Here is a 19096-nt window from a genome sequence, read left to right as displayed (position 1 = left end):
CATTGTCAAAAAAGGGGTCCCCTTAAAAGGTACAACAGGTCCAATTATCCACCTTAAAATTCTTTTTGAAGGTAGGCTATTTTGTCTTTCCCAGGGGAAAAATGCATTTTTGGACCATTTCATAAACTAATGTTATAAATAAATTGAAAAAATATAATAAAATGCATAAAATATCTGAAATCAATACATATAAAGACATATGGAGTTAATGCAACTGCAAAAAATGAACTGCAACTCTGTTCCCCACCTAATTAAAGGTACTACAGCTATACGATTGAAGGTACCACCCCAGTGACTTGAGGGGTCCAAATTTACTACCTTTTTCTGAGAGTGTACTACGAGGGATTGGAGTCTAGACAGGATATATGGAGTCAAAGCAACTTGCCAAACAATAGATCACTACAACAGATTAGGGTACAATTAGGTTTCCTAACTAAGTTTACTGAAAACAAACTCTTAAGGACTGATAATGCAGTTTAACACGTTCCCCTTTCAGCAGTATTAAAACATACACATTTGTCACCTGTTGTGAGTCATTTACATCCACAATGTACCACATATCCATGATGATTGTATCCTCCAGCCCTCAAGTGAGTTTTCGATACCAAACTATAGTAAGATGCTAACAGAATTCCAGAATTCCATGTTTTTTCCAACATTAGCCACCTTGTTATTTCAATAAACTAATCTAAATCTAGCTTTTCTTTTATCTGTAGTACCGACCTACAGGTAACACAAAGGCATAGCCAACACTGCCTGGATCACGCTTACTTCCACTTTCTGTTCTATCTTGTGGGTCATCCCTTCTGTCTGTGGTCGAGTAGCACTCAATTTGACCAATCTGACCAGGGAACAAGCAACACTTTTGTGTAGCAGAGGGATATTACAGCTGACCGAAACTCCCGAAGTCACGTTCTGGCACAGTGCACTGATGATTCTTCCCCTTCTTGAGACTGACGCTCTTAGCTGTCTGGGGTAAATAAAGGGCCCATATCGTGGAAAATCCAATCTTCCTTTGCTTTTTTGAAAGAAACAAACATTTTCATAAAGTATGTAAATAAGCTTCAGAACCTCCCTGTCCAAACAGCCCATATATGTATAAAATAAACAGTTTGTAGCACTGTCTGTGATTACTGGAGGGTTATGAGTCATGATGAACACGAATATCTTTATGTAAAACTGTAGATAATGTATAATATCTCAGCCTGTCAGAAGATCCGTCTGAAAGTGGCCCAAGTCTCTCATCGCTTGTTCTGTACATTCAGGTCCATTGTTCATTTATACAGGGCTCTGGCAATGAGAACCGAGGTCATTTACATAACAAACTCATGGGGGAACTCTTATCCCTCATACTTTCTGCATAATGAAAAGGCTGAGATGTAAAGTCAGAGTGGTTTGATGTGAAAGAAAACTTGCTGAGTCAGGATTATTCACAGCAGTGTTGACAGGACCCTCTAAAAGCTGCCTCACACAAAGTCATTACATGAGGTGGTTACAGATACACTGAAATGCACTGCTTTATGATAGTTTTAAGACACAGTTTTGGCCTAAAATGTATTTTTTTAAATAAATTCATGGTGGAGAGGTACATGCAGGGTGTTGTGCGGCAAAATAGTATTAGTTACTATTTTTATACTACGATAGTAAATAAAAAGCATTGTTGACCACTGTAAAGAAATCAGGTTTGGTAAAAAAAAAAAAGCACAATTTCACATCAAACGACTCTAAAAAGCTTTGATTAGATCAACTGGATTGCGCAGATGTTTTGAGAAATCAGTGGAATTCCTTTTTAGAACACAGGAACAAAAATAGCCAACAAATCCAATACAAACTGTATCACTGCCAAGATTCTGCATCACGAAATGTACCTCAAAGAAATGTGCCTGCTGTTAGGAAAGTTCTGTTTGTCACTGTTTTGCCTCCTAAAGACGTTACTACGAGTGACTGCGGGGGAGTTCGTCCTGAGTGAGTCATGGCTGTCTGAGTCATGAATGCTGTTTGATCTCCAGGTCCAGTAAAACCACATAATGCTGTGTTATGATGCTGCATACGTGAGCGCTTTTGGCTGTGTTCAGGCCAGTCGGAGACACAGACGTGGAAAACAAACAGCTTAATGTCTAAACATATCGCTTTATCCACTGACAGGAGTGTCAATGCTGGCCATACAAAACATCTAGCAATCACCAAGTATTACCAGGTGGCATATTAACAACACATATCTCTGATTACACTTACAATCTGTCTGCAGGTGCTTTTCAATGAGCAGCATTGCCAAGATGTTGATCCAACTTTCTCCTTTTTTTGGGTTAAAGACTTACGTACCCATAACAGGAACCAAAAACAGTCCTTTTAGCAGCGGTTCCCTCCATGCTTAGCTCCGTTATCCCATGACCCCCCTAGTCATCATCTCAACGTACAACTGCGTAAGGCCAATTTAACAAATGACTGGGCAGAAAACAGCATGTGTGTGTGAATCAGCTCCTGGCCATAGGCGTTACCCAGTCTCCACTCAGCAGACAGTATAGACACACCTTTGTAAAAGAGTCTCAGCTGGGACGGAGATCAGATCTCCTCTGAGGAGCTGAGGAGCTCTACAGCTGTTGATTAATCAAAGCATTTCCTGAGGTGAGTCTGCTGACTCTAATTCTGTCCTGACCAGCTGATTTTATCTTGGTGTCTTTCTTGTGTTGGGTGTTACAAGCTACAAAGTAATGCAATGCAATAATGTGTGTACTTTTTGTCATACAGTGGAAATTCTTGCAATCACATTAGTTACTGTTAATTATGTAACTTGTGTTGCTCAAATGTTTCAAAAAAGGACATTGATTACAAGCAATGCACTTAAAACACACAATTCTTCCATATAGACCAGATGTCACTATTTGGCAGACTGTGGTCCGAGTCCGGACCCAGACCCTGTCCAATGTGGACCTGGACCTATAACCGATAAACTATAGAGTATCATTTGATTTCGACGGGGCGGTCCTATTTTATTCAGCATAACTTTTCTAGGCTTTATGGTTTTGCTTTAGTGGCCTGGGAGACTCACAGACCAATTGCATGCGTTGTAAATATCACACGTGACACTACTCAGCCAATCAGTGTTGTGCGTTATGATGAGCACTGCTCTAAAAAGAGAAAACTGAAAATAAATATTCAATTAATTAATTAACCCTTATTCGTCCCACAACGGGGAAATTTCACCTCCGCATTTAACCCATCCATGAAGTGAAACACCACATACACACTAGTGAGCACACACACACTAGGGGGCAGTGAGCACTCTTGCCCAGAGTGGTGGGCAGCCCTGTCTGCAGCACCCAGGGAGCAGTTGGGGGTTAGGTGTCTTGCTCAAGGACACCTCAGTCATGGACTGTCAGCTCTGGGGATCGAACCAGTGACCATCTGGTTACTATTATGATGTTCCAGACCTTTGCTTAAGGAACTTCTCTTTCACAACTTGACATGACAACTGGCAAGACCACTAGTTCAAGTCAAGACCTGGACATATAGAGTCTAGAGTCAAGACTACGACTTTGTAGTAGTCACGTCTGAGGCAGGACTAAGACCAGGAGAGGCCAAGAGTGAGACCAAGGTCAGTTTAAGATTTTTCCAGAATATAAATATAAGAGGAAACTCCAATTCTTTTGTGGATCACTATACATTCATTCTACATGGTACATGTTAACAAATTAACCGTTCATCATTATCATACATTCATTATTCCTGATACTGCTTAATAAATGATGTAACATATTTTGTAAATTACATTCAATAACATATAGCTTTAAAACTTTGCATTGTAATTTTTGGATGTAAATGATGAGGTTATTCTCTGTACTTTTTCTGTAAAACGTATTCAGAATCAACATCTAAAGTCAGCTGAACATAAACCAAACAACACACATCCATTTATATCATCAAACAAAAACATAGTGTTAATAACATGTCAATCTGCCCTGAGGGGACGTTTGAATTTTGGAGCCAACAAACAAACAATCCCAATTATCCCATTAAAATCCCAGGTTTACTACATGCAAAGGCTTATTATTCACTAACTACAGGGACTTCAGTGCAAACTGCTTGAGCTATTCTTTGTTGTAGAAGTGTATAATAAAATTCTGGGCCTGCTGGTGGACCCTGGCTATTTAAGGGGTTAAGCCATCACTCGGCTGACCTTAGAACAATTAGTGAGTCCACCTTACCCCGAGACCAAGAAAAGTCAGAGTTAAAAGCCAGCGGTGGACAGTAACTAAGTGAATACCTTACTTTTTACTCCACTACATTTTGAGAAATCTGTCGTTCCTTTTGGTTTCTGTGTGTATAAAAACGTAACATGTCAAAATGAAAGAATGGTTTTGTTTTCTGAATTTATAAACACTGGTTTATGTTTATGAACAGACGCCTACAGATCAACATAGTAAAGGAGCTCATCTGTGATCCTGAGTTTAAAGCCAGTTTTTATTCAACTTAAACTTGGAACTAAGTTGTAAATAAATCTGAAACTGAAACTTGGCTTGTGTGTAAAAAGTGATTTCAGAGCCACTCGGTTCTCCCTGATGGAAACTGTTTACCGTCAGTGTTTTGTGCTTCTGATCATTTTAATAGACGTCAGCGTCACTAATTAATGACGTTCTATTAAAAGACTGGTTTACCAAGAGAGACGCTGGAGGACTTTCACCTGAAATGAGTTCATGAAGCCAGTCTGGTTATAAAAATGATAACAGGACATCAGAGCCAGAATTACTCTTTTAGTACTTTTACTTTATACTTAAGTACATTTGAAGGGAAATACTTTAGTACTTTTACTCAAGTGGAGGTCTAAAGGGAGGAACTTCTACTTTTACTGGAGGAATATTTTACCTTGGGTGTCTCGACTTTAACTCAAGTAGATGATTTGTGTACTTCGTCCACCACTGAAATTTGGTATTTGATGACAAGGAAGGATTTGATGCTCAGTATTATTGAAGTAATTCAGTTGTTACTAAAGAAGTATCTTGACAACTGTGTCTGAACACAGTCTAGATATCCATCCATCCATCCATCCATTTTCTAAGCCGCTTCTCCGTCAGGGTCGCGGGGACAGTCTAGATAAATCTACACTAATATTTGAACTAACTTTGTTTGTTGAATGCTTACATTTTTGGGCCTATATGTTCTATTTAACTCTTTCTTTTCAATAAAATTAAATTGGGAGTTCCACCACCTTTTAAAATTTCTATCTCAGATGTTCTGTACAATGATGGTGACAAGAACCAGGGTCACAAACATAGCCATCTTATTTGCTATTCAAAATGACCAGTGGACCTCTGATGTTGATGGTAAAAGTGTATTTCAAAAACAGGTTTAAGATCAAAACCATCTCGAAACTACTTTAAAACAATCTCTCAGGCATCAGGCAGTGAATTCATAACCGTTCCATGTAATAACTTTTGTGTGAGGGAGCTTTTAAAGGCTCTTAAACCCTTCAGATGTCTGGTTCCTACCAAAACCACTGTGAACAGTTTTCTCTAGAATAGATAATCTCACATCAGGTCATTCTGAATGACTTCATTTACATCTTAACCATTTATATATACGTAAAACCGTTGAAAAACCGGCAGAATCGTGAGCCATTTCTGCTTGTGAATCTACTCCTCGCTGCTAATAACACAAATTCTCAGTGCTGTTGTCGCATTTACTCTGATATAGAAAGAAAATGATCTAACAAAGCCAAAAAAGTAAAGACTTTATTTTGTTTAGGTCACAAACTACCACTTTAAGCAAGCAAACATGAATACTAGCACAACTCACTCTCCTTTCAATCCAAATATGTGTGCATGCTCACTAGGAAACTATCACAGTGCATCTAACAATAAAGACAGCATGGAGCTTCTTTTATATAGTGATAGGAAACATGGCAGCGCATAGGTAGCGCCAATTCTACATGCTGATCCATTTTATTATAGCCAGTGGGGAAATGCATGTTTACTAAATAGGACAAATTTAAAAGTTTTATATAAGGAGATGAGCTAATGTCAATCTTTACCATAGTCCTGTCCGAATGTGACATGTCCGGCGCCTTTTGCCTTCTATAAGATGTAGAAAATAACCCCAGGTTATATTAATCCCATACAACTCAATGTGGTATACATGCTTTCATATTCTGTGGAAAAGTTTTTAAGAGTTTTTTAAGTGCGGAAGCCCTCAAAGAAGCATTTACTTGTGCTGTTTGTGGCTAAAATCAAGCCAAAATTCACTGTCCTACCTCAAGTGCACAAGTCAAAGGATTAAAATTTGTACAAATTAGAGAAAAATGTTGATTTTCTGCAGGTCTTGGCCATCGCCTGTAATAACAATGCTAATGACCAAGTGCAAGACAGACGGTTAGGGTAAAAGAGCGAATTAAATGTTATATGTTGCGATTCAGTCATAAGCATTACAGACGTCGTGGTAAAATTACATTACCCCACCTCCCCACGGCAAACTAATCCCATCCAAATAGTGCTAAAGCCTCTGAACGTATCTCCAGCATGACGTTAGGGTTCGACAGGGTTTCATCTTGAATTTGGACATTTTCAACGGTGAATCGCCTAAAAAGTGTCACTTCTACGCCGTGTTTGAGCTCCGTCTCCCCTTTTACTTTTCTCTACATATTTCTTTCATCAATCCCTGTTGACAAATAGGCCTGGTGACATCACTTGAACTCCAGTCAAGCAATCTTTGACCTTGTTACAGTACTAATAACTAGCTTATAACATTCAGTCTGAACAAAACATGTCCCATCCACAAATAAGTCAGCAGAAGCCCGGCTCCATTAATGTTTAACAGCGCACTCGTCCGATGTCTGCTGTCAAAGAGAGAAAAGGCTTTTGTGCGTTCAGAACTCACCTATCTTTTTCTCTGTCATCTCCTTCCAAACCAAAAACAGAGAAAACTGGAACGAAGCAAGAGGATGGAACGCTCCCAAAGATCCTCCTCACCGCAACCGGTGCCTCTTTCGCTCCTTTAACCTGCAAATGGTGGGGAAAAAGAATCACGTAAATCGAACTGTAGTGATGGACAAAAACGGGTTAAGCAAGTTAAATAAACCAAAGGGCAAAGCCAGTTACGAATTCTGGAGTGTGCGGTCAACAGGCTAAACGTTTTCAATGTTCTGACCATGTAGGAACAGTTAAAAAAGCAATACGTCATTAAATATGTTACATTTATGATCAGATGAGGCCTTTTATCAGCTTTGTTAGAGCAGCAGATTGAACACAGTTCTTTGGAGGTGGCCAAGCAACGGAGGCCCATTCCAGAGAGCACATTTCTCCGTCATAAAGTCTGACCAGAGACAATGACCATCCTCAAGTAACGACTTAAATGAAATAATGACTCCAGTTGAAGCAAAAGTAGCCTAGTAGAAAGCAAAGTATCAGGTCCACGTGCTACTTAAAGGGGCCCTCCCCTGATTTTCCAAAATTCCTGCATGATTAAATGGTTGGCTTGTCCACAAAGTCATTCAGGGCGGTTTGGTGTGAAACGCTCCGTTCTAGAGAAACTTACCGAGTCAGAGCTGTTTACAGTGGTGGTGAATGGAACCAGACGTCCACCTCTAAAAGCTCCCTCACAACAGGAAACTATTACATGAAATGGTTATGAATGCACTGCCTGATGTTTCATGGTAGTTTTGGTCTAAATCATATTTGAATCCATTGATTTTCAATCCAGCCATGGTGGAGGGATACATGAAGGCGACATCGTCCCCAAAGAAAACTGTTTTTTTCTGACTGACCACTATTTCACCATCATCATCATCAGACAGGTTAACTCAGAAGACACGTGTAGGTTCATTGGTGGTGTTGGAGAGTCAATAAAAATGGCTATATCTGTGTTGTGACCCCTGGTGTCTGTGAAGAAATCTGAGTCTGCGAGTTTCTCAGCAAATGAACCACTTCGCATGACTTTGTTTGAATCCCAACCAACATATGCAGGAATTTTGAAAAAGCGCTGGAATTCCCCTTCAAGCCCCTGCAATGGAGCGTCTAAGTATATGTAACGTCTATTAGCACAGGAACTAAACTTTTTTAGGCTTTATTCTTCTCTTTTTGAGATTCAGTTGGTCTAAAATAAAATGCTAATGCCAACCTGAGACCTGAGGAATGAGCAACAGGAGCTGAACCAGCAGAACTGGAGGAAAATAAACCAAAAACTCAGTTAGGAACTAAATATGAAGGATAAAACTGAGCTGAGGAAAAATAATAGCAAGTTCAGTACTTACTAATAGACCTATGAGCAAAAATATGATCGTTTTAAGGTATAAATCCTTCACATTTAACACGCAATTGAATACATATACCTTATACTACCCACCTCCGTCTGCAGGTCCAGTCAGACAAGCGTTCAAAGCACTTAAAGGAACATTCCCACTTTAGTATAAAGTTATTTGAGTTTTATCACTGAATTATCCCGTGTTCCTGACAGAGAGTGGCCTAACTTTTTTTTCTCTGGTTTTAATCTTGTCTCGTTTTCCTCAGTTCGACCATAAAAGCACTCACCTTTTTCACTCGCCACAGGTAAAGTCCTCAACACGAGCAACAAAGACATGAAGTTGGACACCGAGCTTGTTTTCTCAGAACATCCACTCTGACATTTTAGCTTTCTCCCCCGAGTCCACAATCTTTTATTTTCCTCCACAATGAGCTTTTTCTCACACAGCTCGGCCCTTCGCACTCTGCTTTTTTTCTAACTGTTCCAAACCTGCTCCTTCCGGTCAGTAAATAGAAAAATCCGTTCTCAAGGACCAGGTAGGCTATCAGTGTCCTTTTTCCCACCCGTTTTCGGGAAAGTCCCGCCTCCATGTGTTGTGATTGGCTAGTCCTATCCCTCCTCCTGCGCTGGGATTGGATGATGGTTTGTACTTGCACGCATGAGCAGAGCGCTTGTGAGAATGAACTGTTAGGGCAGTGGGCGTGGCTTTGAGGAAAACGGGTGGGAAATGGAGGCAACAGGTGCTTTCGTGTACCTTTTAGACTCACAGCCAGGGCCGGCCCTTCCATTAGGCGATCTAGGCAATTGCTAGGGGCGCCGTCTGTCCAGGGGGGCGCTCGCGTGCATGTTTTTTGTTTTTGTTTTTTTTACAACAACATGAACAATGAATAAATATGAAAGCAAGCAAAGTCCACATAATCATAACTTCATTGTTTAATAATATTAGTCAAATTAATAATTATTATAATAACAACACACAACACTTATCACACCTTAAGACACCCCCCCCATTTTCACTAAATAAGCAGGTCTTAATACTTGTTGATTAGAGACTCTCTACAATAAGCAGAAAGTTGTTCCCTGCACTACTTTATGTAAAATAGTTTTAAAATATTTTTTGTGCAACACCTTTATATTTATTTATTATTATACGGTTATATTTATAACTCATTTACTCTTTATTTGTTTCCTTAATACTGATTTTACTGTTTTACTGTTGTTTTCGCTTTGCAGTGTCTGTGTGAGTGTATAAACCCGATGATTGATGATGCAGGGGGCACCAACCAAAATCTCGCCTAGGGCACCACATTGGTCAGGGCCGGCTCTGCTCACAGCTCATTGAAAGCAGGTGGACAATGTGTTAAGACTGCAGCAAAAGGCGAATTTATATCTTGTAAACGCAGAAATCATTGGTCTTTAGCATCACAACATTAAAACAGTCCTTAAAGCCGGACCACTTCGGAACATCTGGGGGCTCTGAACAGCACAGTACCAGGAAGGTCCCACCAAGCATGTCATATAGTCGAATGCAAGAATAATGAAAAAGCAAAACATTTTGGGAGAAGCATCTCTAGACTGCACTTTCTAAACAAATGATACTAAATGCATTTTTTTTATGTGCATGCTTGGGGCCCCCTGGAGGCTCCGGGGCCTTCAGGGCCACGGCCCTATACTGCTAATAGTAAGAAACAGGCCTACCTGTAGGACACACATAGGCTAATAGCATGCACTGTATGCAAATATAGGCAATAAAACAGCCTGGCAGACATAAGCTGCCAATTTGGTTGCTCTTCCAAGGTGTAAAAGGGGAACTCCACCAATTTTTCCAAAATTCTACATGGTTGAGATGTAAAAAAAGTCATCCTGAGTGGTTTGGTGTGAAATGCTCTGTTCTAGAGAAACTTACAGAGTCAGATCTATATGCTGCCTGATGCATGATAGCTTTGTGAAAAAGTTCAAATGTATTTCATTCCATTCATGTGATAAATGCGTTATAAGGCAGGAGTAGCTGCTACAGAAAGTTTTTAATTTTTTTTAAGATTTATGATTATTTTACCATCATCAACACCTAAAAACTCAGACGACACATGTAGGTTCACTGGTGGTTTTGGATAGTAAATGCAAAGACTATATTTGTGTTATAGATATGGTGACCCCTGGTTCCTACCACCAACACTGTAAAGAAATCTCGTCATTAAGTTTCTCTACAACTAACTATTTCATGTCAAACCACTGTGAATAACTTTTTACATCTCCAAGACTGAATTATTCAGAAAGTTTGGAAAATTCGGTGTAATTCCCCTTTAAGACTTACATTCAACAGGGCAAACTCAACATCCATAAACAAATGCCAAAAAAGGCCTGACGTGGCAACATCACAAAAAAGGAGAAGTGAAATCTGTCAGGCTTTGTTTCTGAAAGGTGCCTCTCTCTTTAGATTGTGGAGGACCTGACAACCTAACAGCGAGGCAGCTGAGATGGGCGTGGGTCACCTTGAGATCAGATGGCTCTGGACCTCTGTATTTATCGCAGGTAAGGTTAAATCTTGTGTGAGTTTGCATTTTGGCACCACCTCTTCAGTAGCGTGACTATTGAGGAACAGCCTTCTCAGTAGATTACATGTAAGTGGTATGTAAGTGGTAAATAGTATGTAAACAATGTAAGAGGAAAGCAGGTACAACAGCTCGTACTACAGAAGAGACACTTTTGGTTCCTTAAAACTCAATTGAGACCTGACAGATTCTTTAGAGAACAATAGAAAGTGTTTTTATCTGGTAAGTTAAGGAAATATAATGTTATTTGCTTGTTAATGCTGGTGTTAAGCACAGCTTAAGATAGATAAAGTGTTGCTAACTTATTGCTGTGGTATCTCAAGTTTTTTCTAGCCTGTTGCTAGGCAGTTGCTATGGTATCCCTTGTGTTTTCTTGAGTGTTGTTAGGTGGCTGCTATGGTACCCCAGGCGGTTGCTAGGGTAAGAAAAGTAGTTGCTATGTATGAGCAGCCGCCTGGGTCAAACGTAGCGGCCTCGCTGCGTAACAGGGGACGGGGTCAGGGTGGCGGAGCTTGGGACTCTGGTGCCTCTCGTGGTTGGCGCCAGCGTCCTCATCCTCCTCCTCCTGCCATCACTCTCGCGACTTGCGTCCGTCCAGGGAGCTCCGTCCCCTCCACACTTTCTCTCCGCTCTCTCTCCGGCGTCCTTGTCGGGGTTCGTCGCCGCTGAGTGTTCGGACCCCATCTTCCTCCCTGCTCTCTCTGCCATCATCATCGGGGCCCGGGGGCAGGCGCATGACACACTATGGTATCCCAGGCGGTTGCTAGTGTTGCTAAAAGGTTGTTGTATCCCATGTGATTACTAGGGTGCTAGGTGACTGCTATGGTACTCCAGATGGTTGCTAGGGTGAGATAAGAAGTTGCTATGGTATCCTTGTTGGTTCACAGGTTGTTGCTACGGTGTCCCAGATGGTTCCTAGTGTTGCCAAATAGTTGCAGTATCCCATGTGGTTGCTAGGGTGTTGCTAAGTGATTGCTATGGTATGCTGTTTGGTTCCTATGTGGTTGCTATGGGATCCAATTTGGTTGCTAGGTGTTAGCGATGGCATTCCAGGAAATTGTTAAAGTGTTGGTAGATGGTTGCTATGGCAGCGCAAGTGGTTGCTAGGGTGTTAAGTCAGTTCTCTCTGTGTAGTGTTGATAAAATCTAACTGGTGACATCCACTGTTATTAAATTAGACCTTCTGACGTGTCATGGGTGCAGAATTGTGTCAGTATCTATATGAGGGCCCCATTAAATACGTACCTTCCCTGTTCCATGGGCCCCAGTATTATTATCTACCCTGTCTGCCCAGTAGTTACTGATAGTTACCAATATCAGCTCTATAGGGGCCCACATGTGGGTCCAGACTTGCATTCTTCAAGCTCATTAGTACATTATTTACATACTGACTCAGATTTGGCGGTGATAGGAACCAGGGGTCACAATGTCTAGAACACAAATCTAACCATTTTATTTACTATCCAAAACCATCATTAAACCACCAATGAACAATATACCTGAGTTTTGAGTATTGATTATGGTCAAAGGGTGGAAAATCTGAAAACTATCATAAAACGTCAATGTCTTAGACGTCAGTCAGGTTTATAATCACTTTGTGGATTAACTTTCTGTGAAGGAGGTATTTAACCCTTGAGTCGTCTGGTTCCTATCGCCAGCACTGGAAACAATTCTGACTCTGTAGGTTTCTTTGGAAAGACATGCTTAACATCAAACCACTCTGAAGGATTTTGTTTACATCTTAATCATTTAATTATGCAGATTTTTTAAAATGAGAGGATTCCACTTTGATTCAAGGTAGTTCAAGATAAAAGGTGAATGTGTCTTTTCTTGTGTGTAGGTGTTCTGGCTGGTGATTGGGTGGTACGTGTTCCAGAGAGTCCAATCCGTGCTCCTCGTGGTTCCTCTTTGACGGTGCCCTGTACTTATGACTTCCCCGAGGTCTCGGTGCAGGGAACACCTTTCAAAGTGCTTTCTGAGATGTGGTGTCGGAACCAGAGTCTCTGCATCACACCCACCTACGTGTACCACAGCCATGGAATCTTTCCAGACCCCGCGTACCGGGGCAGGTTGCAGTACCTGGGCACAACAGGGTCCAAAAACTGTTCTTTCAGGATAACCGACCTGAGGACCACTGACAGCGGCGTCTATGTGTTTCGCTTTATCACGGACCACCCGGTGAAAAAGCTGCCGGCCCAGCGGGGATTTACTCTACAAGTGACAGGTGATGTTAAAGGGCCGATATGCTACATTTTTCCTGCATTTTAATTTTTAACTTTGAGGTCCACTTCTAACATTTGAGTACCAAAACAGTTATATTTCATTCTATCATGACCATTTTCCAACCTTATTTACCCTTAGAACTAAACATGCTGTTTTATCAAAACACATTTTCTGCAACTAAATACATTTTTTTGTTTGTTTTTGTGTGTGTGTGTGTGTGTGTGTGTGTGTGTGTGTGTGTGTGTGTGTGTGTGTGTGTGTGTGTGTGTGTGTTTTAATAAAAAAAAACATTGTGATTTTATGCTTAAAGCTGTGTTCGCTAGTCATGCTCTGGCTACCCACTTGAAACAACACAGACCAGCATGAATTCTCAACTAGTCTAAGATGGTTTGAGCTGGTTTATGCGGCTCTGGTGCTGCTTTAGCTGGTCTCCCCAGCATGGTCCTGCTGGTTGACCAGCACACCAGCATCAAAAGACAATATTCACTGCTGTCGGAAGAAAACCTTGCCCTCCGTTGTTGTCATTTTTCAGTTGTTGACATAATTTGAAAATCTTGGCCAAAGTCTGGTTCCATTGACTTACATTAAAAGTAAAGTTTTTTTTTTCCTTTTTTTATACAGCTATCATTTTGGAGATATGAGGTGTTCATAGTAACAAAGTTCTGTAGAATGATCCATATAGTTGATCAACCAAGTTTGGTGTCATTTGTTTAATTCATCAAGGCTAATGTGTCCAAGAAGCAGTGGAAGCTTATAGCTACCAATTACCATTGTGGCCTGCTGCATGCTTAAATCATGGCAAACTTGCCTTAAACCATGTCGACTTGTTCAGTCATCTCAAATAGACACTGTTGTCTGTAAAATTGGACCAAAGTTTTGGCAAAATTTAGGCTTTATGGTGGCTACATACTACTGTTTTTAGCCACGTAATGGACCCACATGCTAACTGACTGAAGGTTGTACCAATTTTGGCTGAATTGAGGAAAAATGCCATTTTTAAAGCCACCTTGTTCACATCAAAGCCCAAGAAAATGCTCCTATCACATCATGGACCAACATATTATTTATTCTTCCATGTAGAACAACAAGCCTCAAAACACCTTCATTAGTTTTAAATGAGTGCTCCAATGTTTTTCAACCTAATTTCTTTGTCCTGTATGTGAAGCGTATGGTGAGCTACAGTCAATTTATCATCTGCACATTGGTTTCTATTTTAAGTGTGTTTTGAGTCTATTGATTTTCTGTTATTTACTGACTAGAGGAAATTTTCATCTGTGGTAACTGATCGGACGATAAAGATGCAACAGCCAGTTTCTCTTTAAACGCTGTGTTCACTTCCAATGTAGCCACAACAGAATTAGCAGGCAGTGTGGCTTTGTAAAGGCCCAGTACAGTTTATTTAAATGCAAGCATTATGGTTTGCTCTCTTTTCTTCAAACTATGCATCTTCCCCATTCGTGTTCAGACACATGGCAATACCGGAAAATACTAAAAGTCAGATATTTCCTCAAACAAGACAGACCAGCCACTGGCTTATTAACCACCCTTTCAATTGGAAAGCTGCTGTAAAAGAAAAGTCTTTTTGTGCAAGTTTAAGGAACTACCTGCAAAGCTTTTTTGAGATTGTATCACTTAGGTAAACATTTTTCCACAACTAGCTTGGACTCATTATACTTTGCCACCAGGTATTTTCTCCTATTGGGCTACCAGTTAAAGTTGGGTGTGGCATTGGTACAGCTCTACTTATAATCGCACCATCTATGTTTTGCATGATCCTATGACATTTTACACAATCCTTCTTCAAATGTATGCACATGAGGAAGTATTTTTTCCATCTACCATGCATGCAGCCCAAAAACTGTACATTTGGACTATTTCACAGCCTAGAACACTTTCAATGGGGCCATGTTAGACCCAGTGATTTTATTGAGCTGGCAAAGGAAAAAAAATGAAAAGGTGGCTAGTAACATTCATCCTACTTCATTTCTTTTAAGTGCGTTAGCTGTAAGCCGTCATTTGCGAGCCGTGCAGCAAAGTACAAGGTAATGTTATGAGTGCTGCAACAAGCTGACTTAGCATTAGTGTTTCCACATCCCTGCTAAATATACCAGCCTAGACCAACATAGCAGCATATGTTGTGTTTTGGATACTGGTATGCTGATCAACCAGCAAGTCCATGCTGGGTGACCACCTAAAACAGCACCGTGCCCGGATAAACCAGCTTAGACCAGCTTAGGCCAGCATGTGAGCTAGTTTCTTCAGCAGGGTTAGCACTGAATTGTCTTACAACAACGTACAGCATGTACTCAGCAGCTGCTGACTAACTGTCATGATGTGTCTAGAATTTCCAGAAGGCCTAAAGTGATGTCTTTCTCACAAAATTAGTCTCATTGCAAATTAGAACATGACTACTTGACTTTACTGTCAATTCCCAATTATGTTAGCAGCTCATCTACCATGTTAGGCCTTCTGTTCAGCTCCTGAAGGCCTAATCATTACCTGACTGTGTCTACCTAGACACCACAGTGGAAAATAAACCCTGATTGGACAGTTTTCTGTTGTGCATTTTAAGAGTTCATCCCCTTTGTTTCTAAACTTAACAATGAAATAAGATAATTGCTACAATACTTACAGTTTCATTAATGTATTATTTGTTATTATCATCATGCTTATAATAAATTAAAATGACTAAAAAATGACATGTTTTATTGTTTTTAGTTCAGTTAGACTTCCCTGAAGGATCCCCCACTGGATTTTTACCAGTGTGTAGTAGCATATCTGCTGCCTGCAAGTAGAACTATTTTATTAGCATAGTTTTACAAAGAAGAGTGTAAAACTTCGCAGGGGTGCATATTCTTAGCACAAGTCCAACAGAAACTCTTTGAGGAAGTCTTGTGGTTTCAGCTGTTGTCATGAAACCACACTGCCAAACTGAGCATTCTGAATCACACAGTCTGTGCGTAGATTTATGCTAAATAGGGCTTTCCTCAAAACACATGACTGACACCCTTATGACCTTCTTCTGCTGTTCAAATCTGTTCGTCTTCAGTACAAACGTGTCAGAAAGTGTGAGAAAGCAAGGGCAGGTGACTTGAAGAAGAAGTGACACATTATCATAGCAACAGGCCTTCTTTTTTATTCTGCTTTTAGCCAGTGGTCATTCTATGGCTACTTTCGACGCAAATGTGGACATGAAAACAATAGGACTGAAAGAGAAATAGCAATGAACAAACGTCCCAGCAGTGTGGAAAGAAACGTTTAAGACAAACTGAGTTACGATTATAATAACAATTTAAGTTGTTTAATTCTTGGATTTTATTGCCAACAGTAACAAAACCGAGACGTAAGTGAATATTAATATTTTGTCCCTTGTAATTCATTGAAACAAGCAGAAAAATTCTGTGAACAGGAAATTCATTTTTAATTAAATAGAATAATAGTGCTTGGTGGGTTTAAACTCAGCGTGTACGGAAAACTATCCAGTTTTTTTTCTCAGTGGTCTCTAGGCAGACACAGTCAAGAAAGCTCTCCCATTGGCTAGGACTTCAGGAGCTGAACGGAAGGCCTAATGTGTCAGATTAACCACTATCATAGCATTAAATGCCTTTTACAAGCTTCAGATGGCTGTTTTTTCTAGAACAGGCAAACAGTGTCCTCATAAATCACCGATAGGATAGCACTAACATACTAGTAGAATCTCATAGGGACCCTAGCAGAAAGTAGCATCATCAATTTGACCCGAAGCACCCAAACTTGTGCACTGTACAATATCCACTTCTCCTTCAGATGCCCCAGTAAACACTTTAGTGGTAATCAGTAGCCCTGGTCAGATTGTAGAGGGCACTTCACTGACCCTGACGTGACATGGTTTAAGAGCAGTGGAGCTGGAACATTATTCAAAGGTTCAGGCCAGAAGCTCATTATAGAGTGTATAGGGCTACTGTTGGAATCACTGTCCTGAAAGGTGTGTTATGAAATTAGCCACTTTTACAAACATCTTTTCTCTTATAAGTATTGAACGCAATTTCATGAAACTTTTGGACGACTTGGAAACAAGTGCAGATTTGAGCGCAAACGATGAATCAGCTTCAGTGCGTGAAATTAAGTGCCAGCCTACCAGCACCTCATTTACATGTAACTTACATGCTGCATGTCCTAATTCATGCAGAACTGTAACTGTTGTTATGAGATATCCACACTGATTGCATAGTAAATGGAGAAATCTCTGTGTTGCAGATGGTAGCGGGTTCTCCTTAACTGGCATTGTGCTGGGAGTCATCCTCACATTGATAGCAATACTCATTATTGCTCTTTGTGTAAGACGGTAAGTTTGGTAAGACGGTAAGTTGACTGTTTAGTGTGCTAAATTACTCATGACATGGATTAAAGCAATAGCTTTCTGATACAGTTTTCCTCTTGCCCAAATTAGCTCAGCCAAGACATTTGCTGTCCGAAGTGTGGAGTCTGAAGTTTTTTTAGTTTAGCACTGGACATAAGAAGTTAATGTAGCTACAAGGAAAGCTTATTTTGGCAATTGGCATCATGCAAGCTGCATACCTAATTCATCATGAACTAGCTTGAGCCTGTACTAAGTTGTTCAGTCATCTCAAACAGACATGTGTATGTGGTTTCTGAAAATGTATGACACATTAAAACAAAATTTTATTGCTAAAAACAGTAGCAGGAGCCATATTGAACCCTGGATAGATAAAGTGTACAACTATAGAAGCAAACTTCAGACACAAAAATGCATCTTGGCTAATCAACAAAATGTATAATAAGGGGGGATTACGTGTTGATTTTTCACCAAACTGTCCTATTAAATGACTAACACTGATGTTCTTTCAGGCATAAACGCTCAAGATCATTTCGGACAGCAACAAATGCTGACAGCATCCTTTGAATGCGGTACAGTGTACAGATCATTGCACGTCAAGATGTCAGGATCATCAGGTCAATGAATGAATGAAGCTGTAAAGAAACTGCAAATTTAATTTAATTTTTATGATTATTTTATTGTTCAAATTTGACCATGAAAATAACAAGAGGCAGGCTGTTATTTATTTACTATGACATGATATGTAATGTAATTGTACCAATATATGATGGAAACTTTCATAAGTAGGATGAAAACATATGCTGTTCTGCTGTACTGCTCCATACATGATAACCTGAAAGCATATGTATTACAATGCATTGTAAATGAACTAATAAATGATTAAGCATTAATCTGTTGTATTAAAGATCTGATTTTATGTCCTCAAAATGTTGTCATCCACTTGACATTGTGAAGATTACCTCAATGGCATTTTCCACTCCGTTAGCTTAGCAACAAAAGCTAGCATCTGTTCAATATTGGTACCAGGACCTGATAATACTCAATAACTTTTGTAACACCTGCCACTGAAGCCAATGACAAATTAGTACATTTTGTACTTTGGCAGTTTTAGAATCATTACTCTGTAAAGAGTTTGCTAAAGTGACGCAAGCTAGCTAGGAAGCTAACTCTAGCTCGGTGGTCGCCAGCCTTGGACCTGAGGAGCAGCCTTCCTGCAGAGTTTAGTTCCAAATTGTGTCCAGTAAGCTGCCACCGCCCTTTACTTAACATACTCAAATCTAATACGTCCCAGATAGCATGCAGATGTGGGCCACTTATGGCAAAGATATGGCACAGCTGGCCCATGGTCAGCACTGGCTAACTACATGTGAGCCAAAAGTGTCCCATGTATTAAAATGCTCATATGGCCAACATGTCTCAAAACAGATCTGGGCCACTTCTGACAAACATTGCCAGTACTGATATGAGCTACATGATAATCATTTATATTGTAAACAGGGGTTAAAAGGACTTTGGGGAGCTTACAGTCAGATCTTGGCCATATATGGCACAGTACACTGTAAAACATCCAACTAAAGTGTTTTAGATTTTGTGACGTTTTATTTGTTATTGCAACAATGAGAATCACCAGGTTAAAATGCTAATTTTAGTTAATTCAACACAATCAGCTTCAGTACTAGATACATTTCTACATACCTGGTTTGCAGTTTAATTCAGATTTAGTTTACAGTGATTTATGGCTGCTTAAAAA

General features: G+C 40.1%; 2 protein-coding genes across 2 annotated transcripts in view; one reads left to right on the top strand and one right to left on the bottom strand.

The window, feature by feature from the left end:
- Positions 1-8744, bottom strand: part of hpn (hepsin) — a 34015-nt gene extending 25271 nt beyond the window's left edge. The window contains exons 1-2 of the mRNA XM_017708759.1: positions 8520-8744; positions 6871-6992 (exon numbers count right to left, since the gene is read on the bottom strand). Coding sequence (XP_017564248.1) covers positions 6871-6889 — 19 coding nt within the window. The 5' untranslated portion in view covers positions 6890-6992; positions 8520-8744. The remainder of the gene's footprint in view (positions 1-6870; positions 6993-8519) is intronic.
- Positions 2609-18236, top strand: LOC108433899 (sialic acid-binding Ig-like lectin 14). The gene is made up of 5 exons (XM_017708760.2): positions 2609-2625; positions 10670-10764; positions 12625-13008; positions 17244-17331; positions 17856-18236. The coding sequence occupies exons 2-5, from the start codon at positions 10710-10712 to the stop codon at positions 17908-17910; spliced, it is 582 nt and encodes a 193-aa protein (XP_017564249.1). The 5' UTR covers positions 2609-2625; positions 10670-10709; the 3' UTR covers positions 17911-18236.
- The last annotated feature ends 860 nt before the right edge of the window (positions 18237-19096 follow it).

The sequence above is a fragment of the Pygocentrus nattereri genome, chromosome 24 (genome assembly GCF_015220715.1).
Source record: "Pygocentrus nattereri isolate fPygNat1 chromosome 24, fPygNat1.pri, whole genome shotgun sequence".
NCBI classification, from domain to species: domain Eukaryota; kingdom Metazoa; phylum Chordata; class Actinopteri; order Characiformes; family Serrasalmidae; genus Pygocentrus; species Pygocentrus nattereri.
The sequence above is the reverse complement of the archived record's forward strand: the minus strand, read 5'-3'. Positions and strand labels throughout refer to the sequence as shown.

Excerpts from the sequence above, each read along its gene's own strand:
- LOC108433899 (XM_017708760.2), top strand. The coding sequence starts at position 10,710 with ATGGGCGTGGGTCACCTTGAGATCAGATGGCTCTGGACCTCTGTATTT. Across the intron at positions 10,765-12,624 it reads GACCTCTGTATTTATCGCAG|GTGTTCTGGCTGGTGATTGG; the intron begins GTAAGGTTAAAT and ends TCTTGTGTGTAG. Across the intron at positions 13,009-17,243 it reads ATTTACTCTACAAGTGACAG|ATGGTAGCGGGTTCTCCTTA; the intron begins GTGATGTTAAAG and ends TCTGTGTTGCAG.